Source organism: Oncorhynchus gorbuscha, unplaced genomic scaffold (genome assembly GCF_021184085.1).
Source record: "Oncorhynchus gorbuscha isolate QuinsamMale2020 ecotype Even-year unplaced genomic scaffold, OgorEven_v1.0 Un_scaffold_1605, whole genome shotgun sequence".
NCBI lineage: Eukaryota > Metazoa > Chordata > Actinopteri > Salmoniformes > Salmonidae > Oncorhynchus > Oncorhynchus gorbuscha.
In genome coordinates, this window is record NW_025746336.1 from 64,083 (window position 1) to 87,587 (window position 23,505).

The 23,505-nt window shown below is 41.5% G+C and overlaps 1 protein-coding gene across 10 annotated transcripts in view; it reads right to left on the reverse strand.

Annotated features, from left to right (window-relative positions):
• The window catches only part of LOC124023352 (oocyte zinc finger protein XlCOF6.1-like), a 97,294-nt gene that overhangs the window by 33,788 nt on the left and 40,001 nt on the right, over positions 1 to 23,505 (reverse strand). The window contains exons 1-3 of one of the 10 annotated variants that reach the window (XM_046337875.1): positions 11,120 to 11,260; positions 7,195 to 7,443; positions 870 to 3,080 (exon numbers count right to left, since the gene is read on the reverse strand). The exons of 5 other annotated variants lie outside the window; for them this stretch is intronic. In XM_046337875.1, the coding sequence (XP_046193831.1) occupies positions 2,044 to 3,080; positions 7,195 to 7,443; positions 11,120 to 11,144 (1,311 nt within the window). In that variant the 5' untranslated portion in view covers positions 11,145 to 11,260 and the 3' untranslated portion in view covers positions 870 to 2,043. Of the gene's footprint in view, positions 1 to 869; positions 3,081 to 7,194; positions 7,444 to 11,119; positions 11,288 to 23,505 lie in introns of those variants that run through there. 4 more of the 10 variants (XM_046337878.1, XM_046337868.1, XM_046337870.1 and 1 more) reach the window with 4 other exon arrangements.

Genomic DNA, 23,505 nt, shown 5'->3' on the forward strand with positions numbered 1-23,505 from the left:
TGACGTCACAGGGTCAGAGAGAACTCCTGACTGTAGTCATACAAAAACACTCCAGGCACTCAGCCCATAAGAACCATTCATACTGTCAGATCTAATATGAAGAACTGAATACAACCATAAGAACCATTCATACTGTCAGATCTAATATGAAGAACTGAATACAACCATAAGAACCATTCATACTGTCAGATCTAATATGAAGAACTGAATACAACCATAAGAACCATTCATACTGTCAGATCTAATATGAAGAGCTGAATACAACCATAAGAACCATTCATACTGTCAGATCTAATATGAAGAACAGAATACAACCATAAGAACCATTCATACTGTCAGATCTAATATGAAGAACTGAATACAACCATAAGAACCATTCATACTGTCAGATCTAATATGAAGAACTGAATACTAAAGATAAGAAGAGGTTGACCAGTGCATATTCATGTAACTTTATTTTTCATTGGCAGATCAATAAAGTTTTCAATAAAGTTATCCAAACACATTCATGATCAGTAACTAAAATAACTCATCTAGTTTTACAGATAATTAATAAACACATGGATTAATTTCATAAACTGTGTATCATTAAATAAAGTTGTAAAATAATCCCCCAAACTAGTGGTGAAAAGTGATCATCACACCATCTATATCTGATACATGTTACGGGCGGAAGGTAGACTTGTGGTTAGAGCATTGAGCTGGTAACCAAAAGGTTGCTAGATTGAATCCCCGAGCTGACAAGGTAAAAATCTGTTGTTCTCCCACTCAACAAGGCAGCTAACCCACTGTTCCTAAACCATCATTGTAAATAAGAATTTATTCTTAACTGACTTGCCTAGTTAATGTGTTGAACCTTTTTTTTAAAATTATTTTTAAAATTAGTGTCTACTAGCTCATTCTCACAAAATACTGCAGAGGGACAACCTGGTCTCAGAGCAAAACGTATTATGTATTACAAAAACATCTGTGTCATTCCATTTAGTATGTTAGGTTACATGACATTGGCCTACCAATGTAACCTGAACTGAAATATAAAGTAAACATGTAAAGTGTTGGTTTCATGAGCTGAAATAAAACATTCCAGCAATGTTCCATGTGCAGAAAAGGCTTATCTCTCTCAAATGTTGTACCCAACTTTGTTACTATCCCTGTAGGTGAGCATTTCATCCTTTGTCAAGATAATCCATCCACCTGACAGGTGTGGCATATCAAGATGCTGATAAAACAGCATTATCATTACACAACTGCACCTTGTGTTGGGGGACAATAAAAGACCACACAACACAATGTCAGATATCTCAAGTTCAGGGAATGTGCAATTGTCATGATGACTGCAGGAGAGATTTCAATATTTATATCTCTACCATAAGTCTCCTCTAACGTCCTTTTAGAGAATTTGGCAGTACATCCATCCGGCCTCACAACTGCAGATCACATGTAACCACGGCAGCCCAGGACCTCTTCACCTGCAGGATTGTCTGGGAGGGGGCTGAGTAGTATTTTTGTCTGCAATAAAGACCTTTTGTGGGGGGAAAACTCATGCTGATTGGCTGGGCCTGGCTCCCAAGTGGGCCGATGCCCTCCCAAGTCCCACCCATGGATGAGCCCCTGCCCAGTCATGTGAAATCCATAGATTATGGCCTCGTTTATTTAAAATGACTGATTTTCTTATACGAAATATAAATATTTGAAATTGTTGCGTTTAGATTGTTGTTCAGTATAATACGACTTGTAGGACGTATCGTATGTTAAGAATTACAATTCTTATGTTATTTTACGCATTGTTATTCATACAATATGTTACGAACTTGTAATATGTATGATATGTTACGAATTCCAATTTGTTGTTGCTAATGTTAGCTAGGTTAGGGGTGAGGGGTTAAATAGTTTTAGGGGAAAGGTTAGCTAAAATACTAAGTAGTTGCATGCTAAGCTAACATGCTAAGTAATAGCTAAAAAGTAGTAAGTAGTTGTAAAGTTGCTAATTAGCTAAAATGCTACAGTTAACCTTGATGAGATTCTAAACACAGCAGCCTTTGGCTAGAAGTTTGAGTTACACGCCCACCCTTCCACAGAGCAGGAGTATGGCTTCTCTCCTGTGTGTATATGTTGGTGTGTTTTTAAGGTATTCAGTCGAGAGAAACTCACCCCACAGTCAGAACAGGAGTAAGACTTTTCTCCTGCACATGTTCTCTGGTGAACTTTTATCTTAGTAGATGTTTTGAAGCATTTTCCACAGTCAGAGCAGACGTAAGGCTTCTCTCCTGTGTGTGTTCTCTGATGAACTTTAAGCTTATTTGATGTTTTAAAACATTTTCCACAGTCAGAGCAGAAATAAGGCTTCTCTCCTGTGTGTGTTCTCTGATGAACTTTTAGCTCTTTTGATGTTTTAAAACATTTTCCACAGTCAGAGCAGACGTAAGGCTTCTCTCCTGTGTGTGTTCTCTGATGAACTTTTAACTGAGTTGATGTTTTAAAAATTTTTCCACAGTCAGAGCAGGAATAAGGCTTCTCTCCTGTGTGTGTTCTCTGATGAACTTTTAGATCAGTTGACGTTGTGAAGCATTTTCCACAGTCAGAGCAAGAGTAAGGCTTCTCTCCTGTGTGTATACGTTGGTGTGTTTTTAAGGTGTCCAGACGAGAGAAACTTGCGCCACAGTCAGAGCAGACGTAAGGCTTCTCTCCTGTATGTATACGTTCATGTGATTTTAAGTGGGAAAGCTGAGAGAAACTAGTTCCACAGTCAGGGCAGAAGAAAGGCTTCTCTCCTGTGTGTGTTCTCTGATGAACTTTTAGCTGAATTGATGTTTTAAAACATTTTCCACAGTCAGAGCAGGAGTAAGGCTTCTCTCCTGTGTGTGTCTTCTGATGAACTTTTAGCTGAGTTGATGTTTTAAAACGTTTTCCACAGTCAGAGCAGGAGTAAGGCTTCTCTCCTGTGTGTATTTTTAGGTGTATTTTTAGCTTTGATTGAAATGGGAAAATGTCTTCACAATGTGGGCAGTGATGAGACCTCTTTGCTCTCTGATCTTCCTGCTGATGCTCTCTGGATGTAGAGAATGTCTCAACATGGTCTCCTGTGTGAACATCAGAAGAACCAGTCAGTTGGTGTGATATACATGTCAATCAAATGTATTTTATGAAGCCCTTTTTACATTCTTAGGGATGAGACGGGCTGAAATCCTGTTAACGGGATCGATTTGACAACAGCCAGTGAAAGTGCAGGGCGCGAAATTCAAACAGAAATCTCATAATTAAAATTCCTCAAACATACAACTATTATACACCATTTTAAAGATAAACTTTTTGTTAATCCCACCACAGTGTCCGATTTCAAAAAGGCTTTACGACGAGAGCATACCATGAGATCATGTTAGGTCAGCACCTAACATGAAAAACATTTTTCCAGCCAAAGAGAGGAGTTACAAAAAGCAGAAATATTGATCAAATTAATCACTAACCTTTGATGATCTTCATCAGATGACACTCATAGGACTTCATGTTACACGTACATGTTTTGTTCGATAAAGTTCATATTCATATCCAAAAATCTCAGAAGATACAGTGGGGCAAAAAAGTATTTAGTCACCCACCAATTGTGCAATTTCTCCCACTTAAAAAGATGAGAGAGGCCTGTAATTTTCATCATAGGTACACTTCAACTATGACAGACAAAATGAGGGGGAAAAAATCACATTGTAGGATTTTTTATGAATTTATTTGCAAATTATAGTGGAAAATAAGTATTTGGTCAATAACAAAAGTTTATCTCTTTACTTTGTTATATACCCTTTGTTGGCAATGACAGAGGTCAAACGTTTTCTGTAAGTCTTCACAAGGTTTTCACACACTGTTGCTGGTATTTTGGCCCATTCCTCCATGCAGATCTCCTCTAGAGCAGTGATGTTTTGGGGCTGTTGCTGGGCAACACGGACTTTCAACTCCCTCCAAAGATTTTCTATGGGGTTGAGATCTGGAGACTGGCTAGGCCACTCCTTCGTTGCCCGGGCGGTGTGTTTGGGATCATTGCCATGCTGAAAGACCCAGCCACGTTTCATCTTCAATGCCCTTAGGTTTTCACTCAAAATCTCACGATACATGGCCCATTCATTCTTTCCTTTACACGGGTCAGTCATCCTGGTCCCTTTGCAGAAAAACAGCCCCAAAGCACGATGTCTCCACACCCCCATGCTTCACAGTAGGTATGGTGTTCTTTGGATGCAACTCAGCATTCTTTGTCCTCCAACCACGACGAGTTGAGTTTTTACCGAAGTTATATTTTGGTTTCATCTGACCATATGACATTCTCCCAATCTTCTTCTGGATCATCCAAAAGTTCTCTAGCAAACTTCAGACGGGCCTGGACATGTACTGGCTTAAGCAGGGGGACACGTATGGCAGTGCAGGATTTGAGTCCCTGGCGGCGTAGTGTGTTACTGATGGTAGGCTTTGTTACTTTGGTCCCAGCTCTCTGCAGGTCATTCACTCGGTCCCCCTGTGTGGTTCTGGGATTTTTGCTCACCGTTCTTGTGATCATTTTGACCCCACGGGGTGAGATCTTGCGTGGAGCCCCAGATAAAGGGAGATTATCAGTGGTCTTGTATGTCTTACATTTCCTAATAATTGCTCTCACAGTTGATTTCTTCAAACCAAGCTGCTTACCTATTGCAGATTCAGTCTTCCCAGCCTGGTGCAGGTCTACAATTTTGTTTCTGGTGTGCTTTGACAGCTCTTTGGTCTTGGCCATAGTGGAGTTTGGAGTGTGACTGTTTGAGGTTGTGGACAGGTGTCTTTTATACTGATAACAAGTTCAAACAGGTGCCTCTGAGGTGCCTCAGAGGAGCCTCTTAAAGAAGAAGTTACAGGTCTGTGAGAGCCAGAAATCTTGCTTGTTTGTAGGTGACCAAATACTGATTTTCTACCATAATTTGCAAATAAATTCATTAAAAATCCTACAATGTGATTTTCTGTTTTTTTTCCCTCATTTTGTCTGTCATAGTTGAAGTGTACCTATGATGAAAATTACAGGCATCTCTCATCTTCTTAAGTGGGAGAACTTGCACAATTGGTGGCTGACGGGAATGGGAATAAAACTATACTAAAACTGGGTAGGAGTCAAAAACTACAAAGAGTCAAAAGTGGTGAAAATGATGAGCTATATCATCCTACACTCAATATCACAAGGGTTAGAAACTACACAGACTCATTTCATAGAACTTTAAAACACTGGCAGTTTGTCTACTCCACTTCCTTAGTCGACTCTCTAATCACTCCAGATAGCCCAGTTAATAAAACAAATGCTGGCAATACTGGTATCATCCATACAAGTCTCAGTAGCATGAAATAAGATCTACAATGCATTCATAAAGTATTCAGACCCCTTGACTTTTTTTTCCACATCTTCTTAAATTACAGCCTTATGCTAAAATTGATTAACTCGTTTTTTTCCCTTCTCATCAATCTACAAAAACATACCCCAATAATGACATCACAATACCCCATAATGACATCACAATACCCCATAATGGTATCACAATACCAGATAAAGACATCACAATACCCCATAATGACAAGGGCAAAAACAGGTTTTTAGAAATAACTGAAACATTACATTTACGTAAGTATTCAGGCCCTTAACACAATAGTTAGTTGAAGCACCATTGGCAGCGATTACAGCCTTGAGTCTTGTTGGGTATGAAGCTACAAGCTTGAAACACCTGTATTTGGGATGTTTCTCCCATTCTTCTCTGCAGAAGCTCTCAGGTTCTGCACTAGGCAGGGTAGCCTAGTGGTTAGAGCATTGGACTAGTAACCAAAAGGTTGCAAGTTCAAATCCCCGAGCTGACAAGGTACAAAATCTGTCGTTCTGCCCTTGAACAGGCAGTTAACCCACTGTTACTAGGCCGTCATTGAAAATAAGAATTTGTTCTTAACTGACTTGCCTAGTAAAATAAAGGTAAAATTACATTTTTTAAAAACATTAAAGTTGGATGGGGAGCGTCTCTGCAAAGCTATTTTCAGGTCTCTCCAGAGATGTTTGATCGGGCTCTGGCTGGGCCACTCAATGACATTCAGAGACTTGTATCAAAGTCACTCCCATGTTGTCTTGGCTGTGTGCTTCGGGTCGTTGTCCTGTTGGAAGGTGAACCTTCACCCCAGTCTGACGTCCCGACAGCTCTCAAGTAGGTTTTCATCAAGGATCTCTCTATACTTTGCTACGTTCATCTGTCCCTTGATCCCGACTAGTCACCCAGTCCCTGCCACTGAAAATATCCCCACAGCATGCTGCTGCCACCACCATGCTTGAGCCGACCAGGGATGGTGCCAGGTTTGCTCCAGACATGACGCTTGGCATTCAGGCCAAAGAGTTCAATCTTGGTTTCATCGGACCAGAGAATCTTGTTTCTCATGGTCAGAATCCTTTAGGTGCCATTTGACAAACTCCAGGCGGACTGTCCTGTGCCTTTTACTGAGCAGTGGCTTCCGTCTGAGCACTCAACCATAAAGGCATGATTAGTGGAGTCCTGCAGAGATGGTTGGGTCTGAAAGTGCCCTCGGAAAGTATTCAGACCACTTGACTTTTTCCACATTGATATGTTACAGCCTTATTCTAAAATTACATTAAAAAATATCCTCCGCAAACTACACACAATACCCCATAATGACAAAGCTAAAACAGGTTTAGAAATTTTGGTAAATTTATACTAATTTTTTTAAACTGAAAAACAAGAGACTCAAAATTCAGTTCAGATGCATCCTGTTTCCATTGATCATCCTTGAGATGTTTCTACAACTTGACAAATTAAATATATATGTATCAGATATAAATCATCAGGATGTGGTAGTCTACTGGTTATGTTCAACACTTCTCCAATCGTTGTTGAGATCTGATATTCTGTGCAGCAAACAAATTATAATTCAATATTGACAGTGATGATGCCATGGCCTATGTTGAAATGAGGGATGCCTAACTTGGTGATTGAGGGTATTAAACATGTTCAACGTTCTTGAGACAATGTGTGGACAAAGGCAGGCGATACAAGTTTAAATAGTTTTTGCTTCGCTGTGAAGTCTTGAGTTATTCAGGGATGTGTGATGTCAGAATTACAGAATTCAACCTAGCAATAGTCTGGTCATAACTTATGGAGGTCTAATATATGAAGATAACTTATAGATAGAACCAGCTCTTACCATGACTAACAGTTGTCCTAATTTTCTCTTCCTCTTCTTCATCTTTAATGTTGACATTCAGCTCCAGTGTTTGACTGCAGTCTTCCAGCTTCACTGATGCCATCTCTGGATCCTGCAGAGCAAACTGGGCTCCACTGTCACAATCAGGACCCAGTGACTGTAGGTTTGGACTCAGTGTGGAAGGAGAGTGGCAGGCTGGGATTGTCTTCGCTGTTGAGGTTACTGGCCTCAGACTTAATCTGAGTCGGTCTGTAGTAATAAAGACAAACGGACACAAAAGTTATTTTCTTGACAGTTCTGGCACTTTATTCTGAAAAAATATTTTCTACTTTTTCATGTTCAATTATCTAATTTCAGTCGATCAGGTCCTTGACCAATCCTTGACAAAACATTCATTTACGTTAGACACAAAGTACACATTTTAAATTGTACAACATAAGTGCACTTAATCTATAGTAGATTTCCTAAATTCACATAAATGCATAAATGACTCAACAACCATTTAGTACAAGATCACAGTATGTTTCAGGCAGCACTATGTACTATTTTATGAATAACCTTGTCTTCACTGTATTATTTCTCTCACAAAAACCAAATGTATTTCCCATTCACACCATATTAAGAATTATCAGGGGTCGTACAGTGGCAAGTCAAATTCAAGAACTTTTTCAGGCACAAATATTTATTTACTTGAAGCACCGTGTGAAAACCCTGAATTGTAGATAAATATAGAAACAACTGAATGTGTCTGAATATTAGTACACATGTAAAGAACTGATAATCATTACATTCAGCTTCAAAACTGTAGAGCAACTGAAATGTTCTCTCTCTGATGAGGCACTACCTGCACTGAAGTCTGTTGATGCAGACCTCCTATGGTATCATGGAGGTCCACAAACAAATGTTTAAGGTCCATGTCTGTCTAATTCTGTACTAAGAATATAAACCAAGAAATCCCTATTAACTTCTACCACACCCTCCCCTTCCCCAAAACCCCTCCCACACCCCCCAATAAACTATATCAATAGATCCCTTTCTGTGTTTGCAAACATTGGGGTCTTTATCATGCTGAGACAATCCACCCCCAGATTATCCAGTTTATCAAAAACCATACCGACAGTAACATCTGTTACCCCCAACAACTCTGCTGCAGTTTACAAGATAACTTTAAACCTGGTATTTCTGCTTTACACAATCCAAGTTGTTGATAAGCTTACATATGAATGCTATGAAGTAAATTTTATTCACTATTAAAGAATCCTTTGCCACAGCATATTTATGGGCACAAGATTTCTGAATAGGCCTCTAAACCATGTCAGGACTAGTAGAAAGACCAGTTCTGACAGTAGGTCCTCTTACTACGGGACCAGCCATGGAAGCTCCATCAGTCTGACAGTAGGTCCTCTTACTACAGGACAAGCCATGGAAGCTCCATCAGTCTGACAGTAGGTCCTCTTACTTACAGGACCAGCCATGGAAGCTCCATCAGTCTGACAGTAGGTCCTCTTACTCTGGAAGCTCCATCAGTCTGACAGTAGGTCACTACAGACCAGCCATGGAAGCTCCATCAGTCTGACAGTAGGTCCTCTTACTGGGACCAGCCATGGAAGCTCCATCAGTCTGACAGTAGGTCCTCTTACACTGGACCAGGTCCATCTCTGACAGTACACTTACTAGAGACCAGCCATGGAAGCTCCATCAGTCTGACAGTGAAGTCAGGTCCTCAGTCTGACCACGGGACCAGTCATGGAAGCTCCATCAGTCTGACAGTAGGTCCTCTTACTACAGGGACCAGTCATGGAAATCAGTCTGACAGTGGTCCTCTTACTACAGGACCAGCCATGGAAGCTCCATCAGTCTGACAGTAGGTCCTCTTACTACAGGACCAGCATGGAAGCTCCATCAGTCTGACAGTAGGTTCTTACTACGGGACCAGTCATAAGCTCCATCAGTCTGACAGTAGGTCCTCTTACTACAGGACCAGCCATGGAAGCTCCATCAGTCTGACAGTAGGTCCTCTTACTGACGGGACCAGCCATGGAAGCTCCATCAGTCTGACAGTAGGTCCTCTCTACGGGACCAGCCATGGTAGATCCATCAGTCAACAGCTACATATCCAGGCATTTAAAAACACTGTGATGATTCACTGTTGCTGATCCAGTTTCAACTGTTCTGCTATGGAACCCTGACCTGTTTGGACGTGCTACCGGTCCCAGACCTGCTGTTTCCAACTCTCTAGAGACAGCAGGAGCAGAAGAGAAACTCTCAATGATCGGTAATGAAAAGCCAACTGACATTTACTCCTGAGGTGCTGACCTGTTGCACCCTCGACAACCAATGTGATTTTTATTATTTGCCCTCTTGGTCATCTATGAATATCTCCATCCAGCACAGCCAGAAGAGGACTGGCCACCCCTCAAAGCCTGGTTCCTCTTGGTTTCTTCCTTGGTTCTGGCCTTTCTAGGGAGTTTTTCATAGCCACTGTGCTTCTACACCTGCATTGCTTCCTGTTTGGGGTTTTAGGCTGCGTTTCTGTACAGCACTTTGTGACTTCTTTAACCCTCTTTCCTACTGATCAACCTTTAGGCTTCAACCACTCTGTCTCCCTTCACATGTTCTTTAACAATATCATCCATGGACATAGATATTGGGACCTCAGAGATTATTACTCCCTTCAATGTAGCATCAGCTCCAGGGTCATGGCTTCTGAGCTTCGTCCCATTATGATTTTCCATTTGAAGAATCTTCCCTTGCTGAACCTGACCAGCACAAGATATTAACAATCTACCACTTTCAATGTTTTATTTCACCTTTATTTAACCAGGTAGGCTAGTTCAGAACAAGTTCTCATTTACACAGCTGCATCCCAGTTTAACTTCACCTTTTTTTATGGCCTTGGTTAATCAGGGTGTGAATGAGGCCCTGTGGTCTCCTCAAACACCATCCCAACTTTCCACTCTTACACATTATTACTCTAGCTCCCTACCTTGGGCCTATAGTTACTATACTACATGCACCCCTGCTTCCAGTATCATTATCTCTGTTCTTCCTATGTCTTCCCACTACATAACATTCACATACTAGGCCCTCATCCTCCCACTCAATATCATCAGAACTGTCCCCCACATTGATCACATTCCAGCACAGCTGTTGCTTCTCAAACTCTCAATTTCCATTGTTTCAGGGGTCTCAAACTCATTCTATTGAGGGCCAATTCTCATCAGCTTTTCCTTTCAATTAAAACCTAGACAATCAGATGAGGAGAGTTCCTTTCTAAATAGTGACCTTAATTCATTAATCAAGTACAGGTGTGGAGCAAAAAACACGCAGACACTTGGTCCTCCATGGAATGAGTTTGATACGTGCTCCGATTCATCCGTATTAATCGACACCATTCCATGCAGTTGGCCTCTCTCTCCAAATGGTGAAAGATAACTTCAGTTAGCTTCCCTCTATTTTGACACTATCACACAGCCTCATGTCGCCATTTCACCACGAGCAAACTCCTAGAAAGACGACCGAAACCGTTGAAGCCGCCATTTCACTTGCTTTGTCCGAATCATCCTGATCTCGCGAGCTTACATTAACGAAACAGTGTATGTAAACTCGCGAGAACAGGATGGTTCGGACAAGGCTATTTACCAGCTCATAAACATTTTACACAAAACCTAGAACATGTAAAAACGAACTTAAATAAATGGAATCTTTATGAAATGACTGACGAAAATATGTACATACACTCAGACAAACCCAAAGTCTAGTTATGTGACTTGTAAAATCGTTTTTCATCACGTTCTTCACTCACTCGGTTCGACTCCAAAATTACACATACAATTAAAACCATTGCCAGGCATGAAACGGATTTGTTGCCTAGCATGTTATATATTCTTTTGACATTAGAAAGTTTAAACATGCTATTACATACCTATTACATACCTACAATGATACATTTGAAACGGACACAACCACTATCGACACAACAGCACAGTTCTGTCCTTTCGACCCGGAACTTCCTGTTCCCCACTACGACAGTGCGACAGCGTCATCTTCTTCTCTGGTATACTGACATTTACAGGAATATAACCTGTCTGCGGCCACCTACTGTAAGGTTAGTAAACTGTAGAAGAAAATTAATTTCATTTCCTAAATAGATAAATAACAACATCCCACTCGTTCAGTCACAGTCCGATTCAAATCACATCCCTACACAGTCTCATGGGCCTCGTAGGGAGGAACATCTTCAAACAGTATTCCCTGCAATCAGTGATGTAAAGTACATAAGTACAAATATTTTAAGTATTTTTGGGTGTCAGGGAAAATCGCTTGAGCGATTGTCAGTTCGTATCGCTCTCGGAGCGTTCAGAGCCACACTGGACGCTCTGGCGGAGGAGGAGGGTTGATTCAAGCGTTCTGACCTCACAACGGCAGTCAAGCATCCAAGATAACTGGTTAACATTGGCTGGCTTGCTAGCTACTTTCAGGACAAATGAGTGATTTCTGACCATTTCACTCACCTGAGCAGAGCTGGTTAGGAAGGTTGGGTGTTCATGTTATCCAGAGCATTGGTGACTTTAACTGTGCTTCAGGCAACAATTTAATTGCGCTTTTTTTGCCGACGCTTACTGACACCGGCGGTATTCAAGGGGTGTTGAGCGTTTGTTTTTCATCAATTATTCTGCCCTCTGGCACTCAGACGAGAGTGGTCTGAAATCGGAGTATATAGCCAGAGCGAATTTAGGAACGCAGGCTATGTCTGAGTGTTGGAGTGTGCCCCTTACAGGTTAGGAAAGGTTAGGGTTGCGAGTTCAAACCCCCGAGCTGACAAGGTACAAATCTGTCGTTCTGCCCCTGAACAGGCAGTTAACCCACTGTTCCTAGGCCGTCATTGAAAATAAGAATATGTTCTTAACTGACTTGCCTGGTTAAATAAAGGTGAAATAAAAAAATAAAATAAAAAAATTACCATGGCAGGTTAGGAGACTGAGGTTAAGGTTAGGAAAGGGTTAGGGTTAGCTACAATGTAACAGATGTCCCAACGCAAAAGAAACGGCCACGAACCAATGGGGAGCATCAATTGGTGTAAAGTAGATATCATGAAACACCCGATATCAGAGAACGCCCCTCATTGCAGTCTGCAATTACACCTCTTTCGGATCAAGGGGCCAGGCTTCCAGTCTGTAAGCATGCTTTCCACTGTGCTCATGCAACGGATGTGAAACAGCTAGCTTAGTTAGCGGTTCGCGCTAAATAGCGTTTCAATCGGTGACGTCCTTGCTCTGAGACCTTGAAGTAGTAGTTCCCCTTGCTCTGCAAGACCCGCTGCTTTTGTGGAGCGATGGGTAACGATGCTTCGTGGGTGACTGTTGATGTGTGCAGAGGGTCCCTGGTTCGCGCCCGGGTATGGGCGAGGGGACGGTCTAAACTTATACTGTTACATTTTCCGTACTGCAGTTCAGCTGAAGCACGGCCCAATTCCTATTGATGGCCCCATTGCGAAGTCACGTTTTTTTTAAACAAGACAATTTACTCATCAAGTCTGTAAACAAAACATCCATTGAATTATTCAAGTAATTGCCGTAGTCAGATTTTTTTCCCTTCACTCACAGCCAAGGATAACCATTTTAGATTCATGCTGTGAGGTGGGTGAGATTATGCCACATGCAGATGCTGAAGGGAAAACACACCTCTTGACCTGCTGTGTATAATGTTGAAGGTGCAGCCTCCTCTCATAGACTAGGTGTAACATAGTAAATATAAATCAGGGACTCTCAAAACAGTATTATGTTACATTTTTCTGGTTCCATAAGACAGATGGTTACTAAATACATGGAATTTGGTGGTGCTGTGCTGTAACAGCGAGCTGAGCCAGTTGAAAGTATTGACAACAGGGACATATTGTTGGTGACTGTGTGCTCCTTCATTAGTTTTGTGTTTATTATTATTTTACTTCTGGTACCTTCCTACCTGAGAGGCATGAGGCCTGTGTGGCGTTGCACTGTTAAAATCATCCCAGTGTGGAGATGAAACACCTGTGTGTTACAAAGCCACATGCTCTGTCTCTGTTCTACCCAGGTGTTGTAATGTGGGTAATACAGAGATAATACTAATACCGAGAGAACCACTGCTCTACCTAGGTGTTTTAATGTGACTCATACAGAGATAACCATTGGACATGCATTGTCCATTATGCCATTGTGTTTATCACTTCATATCCTTAAATTGTAGTTTAAAGCATATACAGGGCATTATACAAGACCCCTTGACTTTTTCCAAATATTGTTACGTTACAGGCTTATACAAAAATGTATTAAATTCATTTTTTTACCCCTCATCAATATACACACAATATACACATAATGACAAAGCAAAAAAAGTTTTTAATAAATTTGTCAATTTATAAAAATTAATACCCTTTCCTCTGAGACTCAAAATTCAGCTCAAGTACATCCTGTTTCCATTGATCATCCTTGAAATTGTTTCTACAATTTGATTGGAGTCCACCTGTGGTAAATTCAAATGTATGGATATGATTGGAAAAGGATCACACCTGTCTTTATAAGGTCCCACAGTTGACAGTCCAATCAGAGCAAAAACCAAGCAATGAGGTTGAAGAAATTTTCCGTGGAGCCTCAACCAGGTTTGTGGTGAGGCACAGATCTGGGGAAGAGTACAAAACAATTCTCAACTCTCTGTTGGCTGGGCTCCCCACTTGTGCCTTCAAACTCCTGCCCTACATTGGGCGCAGACCTTTTTAAGGGCTCCTGAGTGGTGCAGTGGTCTAAGGAACCTCATCTCAGTGCAAGAGACATCACTACAGTCCCTGGTTCGAGTCCAAGCTGAATCATTTACTGCCTTTTAAAATAACATGCCTGACTTACTTAAACAAATGTGGTTTCTACTGACAATTGATATTTACAAACTATGGCATAAGGGGACGGCAAGAAGCAATCCGCAATTTTGATTAAGACATTAATGAGCGAGCTAGGATGGACGTAGTCCAGAACATGGGACGTTCTTACAATATTCTCCCTGTACGCCAAGTCAGAACCGTAAGATAAATAAAGGGGCATATATGCAGACAATGAAAATTCTGCAATATTCAATGATTACATTTCTCAAAAACAGGTTATATCCTACATGTGAACCACCAAGTTGCACTCACCACGCAGTCCTTCGTGGGCATATTTTGTCATCAAACTTCATCAAAGTCTGTCATTCTCTGGATTTATGGTGCTTTCAAGACAACTGGGAACTTGAATTTAAAAAAATGGAATCATGATGACGTCAGTGATCTTCAGGTCGTAGCTGTAGAAAGAGGCCCGAGTTCCCAATTTACAATTCTGAGTTGGATGAAAGTTCAAAACGTATTTTCTCAGTCGTAGCTTTTTTTTTCCCCAAGCTCCCAGTTGTTATGAACTCACACAAGTCAGATTTTGCAGTACTGTGTTAAGTTGATTTGAGCAAGGCACAAATCAAGCTTCATTGACAGCATGGCCAATGTTGAATGTTTACAGTTTTAAACTAGGAAAAGAGCCCCTTAGACTTGGGACCACACAGCCACTCCAATGAATAGCAGGCTAATGATTGCTTTGCAATGTTTGCAGTTAGCCACTGATCCCTTCCAAACCACTCATTGTTGAATTTGCAATTTGTTGTGTAATGTTTGTGTCCAATGGCCGATGAGCACCGATACATTTTATCCATAATTTCTCATTATTTCTCTTCATATGACAAAGATTAAAAAGGATTTGCCAGTAGATTGTCGACTTGATTCATGATGATGACTGCTAGCTCAGATTTTGACATGGTCGAACATATAATTTATTTCATATTGTTTTATTGCTACAACTGTGGGGCTCAAAACAGGTGGCTCACCTGCCCTGAATGATGGGTCTCCACTGAACTTATCTAGAACACTGCAGTGCATCTGGGTGTTTAACCTTCCCAAGATCCCCCATGTCACCCTGCTCCTCCGTACATTCCACTGGCTTCCAGTCGAAGCTCACATCCACTACAAGACAATGGTGTTTATTACGGTGCAGCAAGAGGAACTGCCCCATCCCCATCTACTTTCAGGCTCAAACCCTGTATCCCAACCCGAGCACTCAGTTCTGCCACCTGGTCTCATGGCAAGATGTATTCAGGCTCAAACCCTGTATCCCAACCCGAGCACTCAGTTCTGCCACCTCTGGTCTCAAGGCCGTCCCACTGCTACAGGAGGTCAAGCTCCCTCTCAGCCCACTCAAAGCACTTGTGGTTGTCTCACCTGGCAATCTTTAAGATGAATGTACTTAATGTGCTGGTGACATCACAGGGTCAGAGAAAACTCCTGACTGTAGTCATAAAAAACACTCCCAGCACTCAGCCCATAAGAACCATTCATACTGTCAGATCTAATATGAAGAACTGAATACAACCATAAGAACCATTCATACTGTCAGATCTAATATGAAGAACTGAATACAACCATAAGAACCATTCATACTGTCAGATCTAATATGAAGAACTGAATACAACCATAAGAACCATTCATACTGTCAGATCTAATATGAAGAACTGAATACAAATAAGAACCATTCATACTGAGGTTGAACTGAATACCAGTAAGATATTCATGTAACTTTATTTCTCATTGGCAGATCAATAAAGTTTGCTTGTGCTTCAATGCAGTTATCCAAACACATTCATGATCAGTAACTAAAATAACTCATCTAGTTTTAAAGACAATTAATAAACACATGTATTCATTTCATAAACTGTGTATCATTAAATAAAGTTGTAAACCAATCCCCCCCAAACTAATGGTGAAAAGTGATCATCACACCATCTCTATCTGATACATGTTAGGGGTGGAAGGTAGCCTAGTGGTTAGAGCATTGGGTCAGTAACCAAAAGGTTACTAAATAGAATCCCCGAGCTGACAAGGTAAAAATCTGTTGTTCTGCCTCTGAACAAGGCAGTTAACCCACTGTTCCTAGTCCATCATTGTAAATAAGAATTTGTTCTTAACTGACTTGCCTAGTTAAATAAAGGTTCAAAAAAAATTTTTACTAGCTCTACAGAATACTGCAGAGGGACAACCTGGTCTCAGAGCAAAATGTATTATATATTACAAAAACATCCGTGCCACTCCATTTAGTATGTTACGTTCCACAAAGTTTATGTCCCTGTTAGTGAAATCATTTTAGCCTTTGTCAAGATATGCCACATTGTCAGGTATAGATTCCACCTCAACAAGCTGATAAAACAGCATTTCATTACACAGGTGTACCTTGTTACAATAAAAACACAATGTCACAGATGTCTCAAGTTCAGGGAATGTGTTGTCATGATGACTGCAGGAATGTCCACCAGAGCTGTTGCCAGAGAACTCAATATTTATATCTCTACCATAAGACACCTCTAATGTCCTTTTAGAGAATTTGGCAGTACATCCAACCGGCCTCACAACTGCAGATCACATGTAACCATGGCAGCCCAGGACCTTTCACCTGCAGGATTGTCTGAGGGGGCTGAGTAGTATTTCTGTCTGTAATAAAGACCTTTTGTGGGGATAAATATGTTACTGAACTTGGCTGGGATATGTTACCCAAGTTGTTGGGCTTGGTTAGCCCTTAAGATAGTTAAATGGGTTCAGGAGAAAGGCATGCCTAACATGCTAAGTGAGTAAGTAGTTGCCTGCCCAGTCCTCCATGATGAGATTCAAACACTGAGAAGAATAACAGAGCCCACCCTTCCACAGAGCAGGAGTAAGGCTTCTCTCCTACGTGTAAACGTTGGTGTGTTTTTAAGCTACAGTTGAAACTCTCAAAACAAAACAGACAGAGACAGACCATTGGCTGAGTAAAAGGTATCAGTCACTACCCAGTCAATATGGCAGACTTTTCTCTGCAGTGTTTTCAAAATGAGAAGAATAAGTCAGAGGGTAACTTCATTGTGTGAAGTTAATTTGATCCAATTCAACGTTGGTGTGTTTTTCAAGTTGCTCTGAGTGAGAGAAACTGGTCAAAGCAGAAGTAAGGCTTCTCTCCTGTGTGTGATCTCTGGTGAACTTTTAGCTCAGTTGATGTTTTAAAACATTTTCCACAGTCAGAGCAGATGTAAGGCTTCTCTCCTGTGTGTATAAGTTCATGTGAACTTTTAAGATGGAAAATTTTAAAACTAGTTCCACAGTCAGAGCAGTAAAAGGCTTCTCTCCTGTGTGTGTTTCTGGTGAACTTTTAGCTCAGTTGATCTTTTGAAGAATTTTCCACAGTCAGAGCAGGAGTAAGGTTTTTCTCCTGTATGTATATACATTGGTGTGTTTTTAAGGTATCCAGTCGAGAGAAACTCTTTTCCACAGTCAGAGCAGAAGTAAGGCTTCTCTCCTGTATGTATAAGTTGGTGTGTTTTAAGCTGCTTGATGAGAAAACTCATTTGCACAGTCAGAGCAGAAGTAAAGGCTTCTCTCCTGTGTGTGTTCTCTGGTGAACTTTTAGCTCATTTGATGTTTTAAAACGTTTTCCACAGTCAGAGCAGGAATAAGGCTTCTCTCCTGTGTGTGTTCTCTGATGAACTTTTAGATTATTGATGTTTTGAAGCATTTTCCACAGTCAGAGCAGAGTAAGGCTTCTCTCCTGTGTGTGTTCTCTGATGAACTTTTAGCCCATTGATGTTTTAAAACATTTTCCACAGTCAGAGCAGGAGTAAGGCTTCTCCCCTGTATGTACTTGTTCATGTGATTTTAAGTGGGAAAGCTGAGAGAAACTAGTTCCACAGTCAGGGCAGAAGAAAGGCTTCTCTCCTGTGTGTGTTGTCTGATGAACGTTTTAGCTCATTTGATTTTAAAACATTTTCCACAGTCAGAGCAGGAATAAGGCTTCTCTCCTGTGTGTATTTTGGTGTGTTTTTAGCTTTGATAGAAATGGGAAAATCTCTTCACACATGTGGGCAGTGATGAGACCTCTTTGCTCTCTGATCTTCCTGCTGTTGCTCTTTGGATGTGGAGAATGTCTCAACATGGTATCCTGTGTGAACAACAGAAAAAACAGTCACTTGGTGTGATATACATGTTAATCAAATGTATTTTATGAAGCACTTTTTACATCAGTAGTTGTCACAAAGTGCTTAACCTGTCTGGTTCAAATCCCATAATTAAAATTATTTTACACCATTTTAAAGATAAACTTTTGTAAATCCAGCCACAGTGTTCAATTTCAAATAGGCTTTACAGTCAAAGCACACCAAACATTTACATTTACATTTAAGTCATTTAGCAGAACTCTTATCCAGAGCGTTATGTTAGGTCAGCACCTAGTCACAGAAAACCATACATTTCCAGCCAAGGAGAGGTCTCATAAAAGTCAGAAATAGCATTAAAATTAATCACTTACCTTTGATGATCTTCATCTGGGGGCACTCCCAGGTCTCCGTGTTCGACAATAAATGTTTGTTTTCTTCGAAAAAAGTTAATCTTTATTTCCAAACACCTCCGTTTTGTTGGTGCTTTAGTTCAGAAATCCAAAGGCACAATAAGCACTCTCGAAAATGTCTCAAAAAACACAATAAAAGACAGTAGAAACATGTCAAATGATGTTTAAACTCAATCTTCAGGTTCCCTGTTGTCAAAATAATCAATAATATTTCAACCGGACAAAAAACTTTGTAAATGGAAAAAGGTAAACAAAAATGCGCTTTACTCCCGATCACGTGCCTGGCTCATGGATGGAAACTTCCACTGTCCTCTCATTGAAAGCGGTGTATCTCCCTCATTCTTCAGAGTAAAAGCCTGAAACAATGCCTAAAGACTGGTCACATGTTGAGGAAGCCATAGAGATCTGCAACAATGCCTAAAGACTGGTCACATGTTGAGGAAGACAGATTTCCACTGGGTCCTAGGTCTTTGTATGGTGGATAGGCTTTCAATGGAAAAACAGCCTTTCAAAATAATAGTACTTCCTGGTTGGATTTTCCTCTGGTTTTCGCCTGCCATATCAGTTCTGTTATACTCAGTCATTATTTTAACAGTGTTTTCTATCCAAATCGACTAATTATATGCATATCCTAGCTTATGGGCCCGAGTAGCAGGCAGTTTAATTTGGGCACGCTTTTCATCCAAAATTCCAAATGCTGCCCCCTACCCTAGTGAAGTTAACTTCTTTGGGGTAGGGGGCAGTATTGGGTAGCTTGTATGAAAAACGTGCCCAAATTAAGCTGCCTGCTACTCAGCCGAAAAAGCTAGAATATGCATATAAATACAACATTTGGATAGAAAACAATCTGACGTTTCTAAAACTGTTTGAATGATGTATGTGAGTATAACAGAACTCATATTTCAGGTAAAATCCTGAGAAAAAAAAATCCTACCAGGAAGTGGGAAATCTGAGGTTTGTAGTTATTCAACTCAGCTCCTATTGAAGATACCGTGTGATGTTAGTTATTTTTCACTTCCCAAGGTTTCCACTAGATGTCAACAGTATTTAGCGGTTTTGAGGATTCTACTCTAAAGGAGGGGCTCATAAGGGCTCTATGAGTGAGTGGTCTGGCAGAGTGCCACAGCCTCGGTCTGGCGTGCTCACGTGAAAGGTAGCTACGTTCCACTTAATTTGTACAGACAAAGGAATACATGTAGAAGCACAGTGGCCACAAAAAACTCCCTAGAAAGCAGTAACCTAGGAAGAAACCGAGAGAGAAACCAGGCTCAGAGTGGTGACCAGTCCTCTTCTGGCCATACCGGGTGACAGGTAGCCTAGTGGTTAGAGCAACCGAAAGGTTGCAAGATCGAATCCCCGAGCTGACAAGGTAAAAATCTGTCGTTCTGCCCCTGAGCAAGGCAGTTAACCCAATGTTCCTAGGCCATCATTGAAAATAAGAATTTGTTCCTAACTGACTTGTCTAGTTAACCTGTTTGGGTGCATGTCCAAACGCTAGCAGGACACCTACGACAACATCTGGTGAAATATAAGTGTCTTACATAATTTAAAAGCTTCTTGTTAATCCAACTGCGTTGTCAGATTTGAAAAAGGCTTTACGGAGAAAGCATACCACGCGATTATGTGAGGACAGCTCCCCACGTCAAAATACTTTTCCAACCAGCACAGGCGTCACAAAATCACAGACAGCAATTAAATAAATCACTTACCTTTGAAGATCTTCCTCTGATTGCAATCCCAAGGGCCCCAGCTACACAATGAATGGTCGTTTTGTTCGATAATCTCCTTCATTATATCCCAAAAGTATTAGTTTAGATGGCGCGCTTGATTCAGTAGGTCACTAGTTCAACATGCACACAAACGAATCCTAAAGGTAAAGATCGTCCAAAAAAGTCAAACGAAGTTTCCAATTAATCCTCAGGTATTCTAATATGTAAATAAACAATAATATTTAAGATGGAGAATAGCGTGTTCAATAGCAAAGATAAATAACAAAGAGCGCACTCTCGTTGATGCGTGCAACATGACTACTTTTCTAATGGGGGACATCTTGGAAAAACTACAAATACTCATTTTTCAAAAAACAAGCATGAAACCCTTTATAAAGACTGTTGACATCTAGTGGAAGCCAAATGAACTGCAATCTGGGTCCTATCAATTTGAATATCCCATAGGCAAGCATTGAAAAAATCTGTGACCTCAAGAAATGAAAATTCCGGATGGATTTTACTCAAGGTTTTCGCCTGTCATATCAGTTCTGTTATACCCACAGACATTATTTTTTCAGTTTTAGAAACTTCAGAGTGTTTTCTATCCAATGCTATCAAGTATATGCATATCCTAGCTTCTGGGCAGTTTACTTTGGGCACGTCAGTCATCGGAAATTCCGGACAATTACCAGTATGCTAAGAAAGTTAAATAAAGGTTAATTTTTTATTTATTTTTTAAATACACTACCATTGGTGGTGAAATAAATGAATAAATTCTAAAGTTACAAATGTCCATGTTTTTGAAAGAATAGCACATTTTTTGTCCAATCAAATAATGTCAAAGTGATCAGAAATACAGTGTAAACATTGTTAATATTGTAAATGACTATTGTAGCTGGAAACGGCTGAAGATCTCGTACAACACTGTGTACTACTCTCTTCACAGAACAATGCAAACAGTCTCTAACCAGAATAGTGTCTAGAAGGCCAGCATCCCGGAGTCGCCTCTTCACTGTTGACATTGAGACTGGTGTTTTGCGGGTACTATTTAATGAAGCTGCCAGTTGAGGACTTGTGAGACGTCTGTTTCTCAAACAAGACACTCTAAAATACTTGTCCTCTTGCCCAGTTGTGCACAGGGGCCTCCCACTCCTCTTTCTATTCTGGTTAGAGCCAGTTTGCACTGTTCTGTGAAGGGAGTAGTACACAGAACTGCACGAGATCTTCAGTTCCTTGGAAATTTCTCACATGGAATAGCCTTCATTTCTCAGAACAAGAATAGACTGACGACTTTCAGAAGAAAGGTCTTTGTTTCTGGCCATTTTGAGCCTGTAATCGAACCGACAAATGACCCAGATACTGAGCGAGAGTTGCACCCCTTCTGAAAAAACCTACACTCGATCCCTCCGATGTCAACAACTACAGACCAGTATCCCTTCTTTCTTTTCTCTCCAAAACTCTTGAACGTGCCGTCCTTGGCCAGCTCTCCCGCTATCTCTCTCAGAATGACCTTCTTGATCCAAATCAGTCAGGTTTCAAGACTAGTCACTCAACTGAGACTGCTCTTCTCTGTATCACGGAGGCGCTCCGCACTGCTAAAGCTAACTCTCTCTCCTCTGCTCTCATCCTTCTAGACCTATCGGCTGCCTTCGATACTGTGAACCATCAGATCCTCCTCTCCACCCTCTCCGAGTTGGGCATCTCTCCGGAGCGGCCCACGCTTGGATTGCGTCCTACCTGACAGGTCGCTCCTACCAGGTGGCGTGGCGAGAATCTGTCTCCTCACCACGCGCTCTCACCACTGGTGTCCCCCAGGGCTCTGTTCTAGGCCCTCTCCTATTCTCGCTATACACCAAGTCACTTGGCTCTGTCATAACCTCACATGGTCTCTCCTATCATTGCTATGCAGACGACACACAATTAATCTTCTCCTTTCCCCCTTCTGATGACCAGGTGGCGAATCGCATCTCTGCATGTCTGGCAGACATATCAGTGTGGATGACGGATCACCACCTCCAGCTGAACCTCGGCAAGACGGAGCTGCTCTTCCTCCCGGGGAAGGACTGCCCGTTCCATGATCTCGCCATCACGGTTGACAACTCCATTGTGTCCTCCGCCCAGAGCGCTAAGAACCTTGGCGTGATCCTGGACAACACCCTGTCGTTCTCAACTAACATCAAGGCGGTGGCCCGTTCCTGTAGGTTCATGCTCTACAACATCCGCAGAGTACGACCCTGCCTCACACAGGAAGCGGCGCAGGTCCTAATCCAGGCACTTGTCATCTCCCGTCTGGATTACTGCAACTCGCTGTTGGCTGGGCTCCCTGCCTGTGCCATTAAACCCCTACAACTCATCCAGAACGCCGCAGCCCGTCTGGTGTTCAACCTTCCCAAGTTCTCTCACGTCACCCCGCTCCTCCGCTCTCTCCACTGGCTTCCAGTTGAAGCTCGCATCCGCTACAAGACCATGGTGCTTGCCTACGGAGCTGTGAGGGGAACGGCACCTCAGTACCTCCAGGCTCTGATCAGGCCCTACACCCAAACAAGGGCACTGTGTTCATCCACCTCTGGCCTGCTCGCCTCCCTACCACTGAGGAAGTACAGTTCCCGCTCAGCCCAGTCAAAACTGTTCGCTGCTCTGGCCCCCCAATGGTGGAACAAACTCCCTCACGACGCCAGGACAGCGGAGTCAATCACCACCTTCCGGAGACACCTGAAACCCCACCTCTTTAAGGAATACCTAGGATAGGATAAAGTAATCCTTCTCACCCCCCCCCTAAAAGATTTAGATGCACTATTGTAAAGTGGCTGTTCCACTGGATGTCATAAGGTGAATGCACCAATTTGTAAGTCGCTCTGGATAAGAGCGTCTGCTAAATGACTTAAATGTAAATGTAATCAATTAGCCCTTTAAAATGATAAACTTGGATTAGCTAACACAACATGCGATATCAGCTGATGTACGAAGGGCTATATAAATACATTTGATTTGATTTGATTTAATGGACCAAAAAAACATACCTTTCTTTCAAAAACAAGGACATTTCTAAGTGACCCTAAACTTTTCAACGGTAGTGTATGTATTCATTTCAGTAGGCTGTATGGGAAGGGGAATCAAACTATTCTAAAACTGGGTAGGAGTCAAAAACTAATAAGAGGAAAAGTGGTGAAAATGATGAGCTAAACCATCCT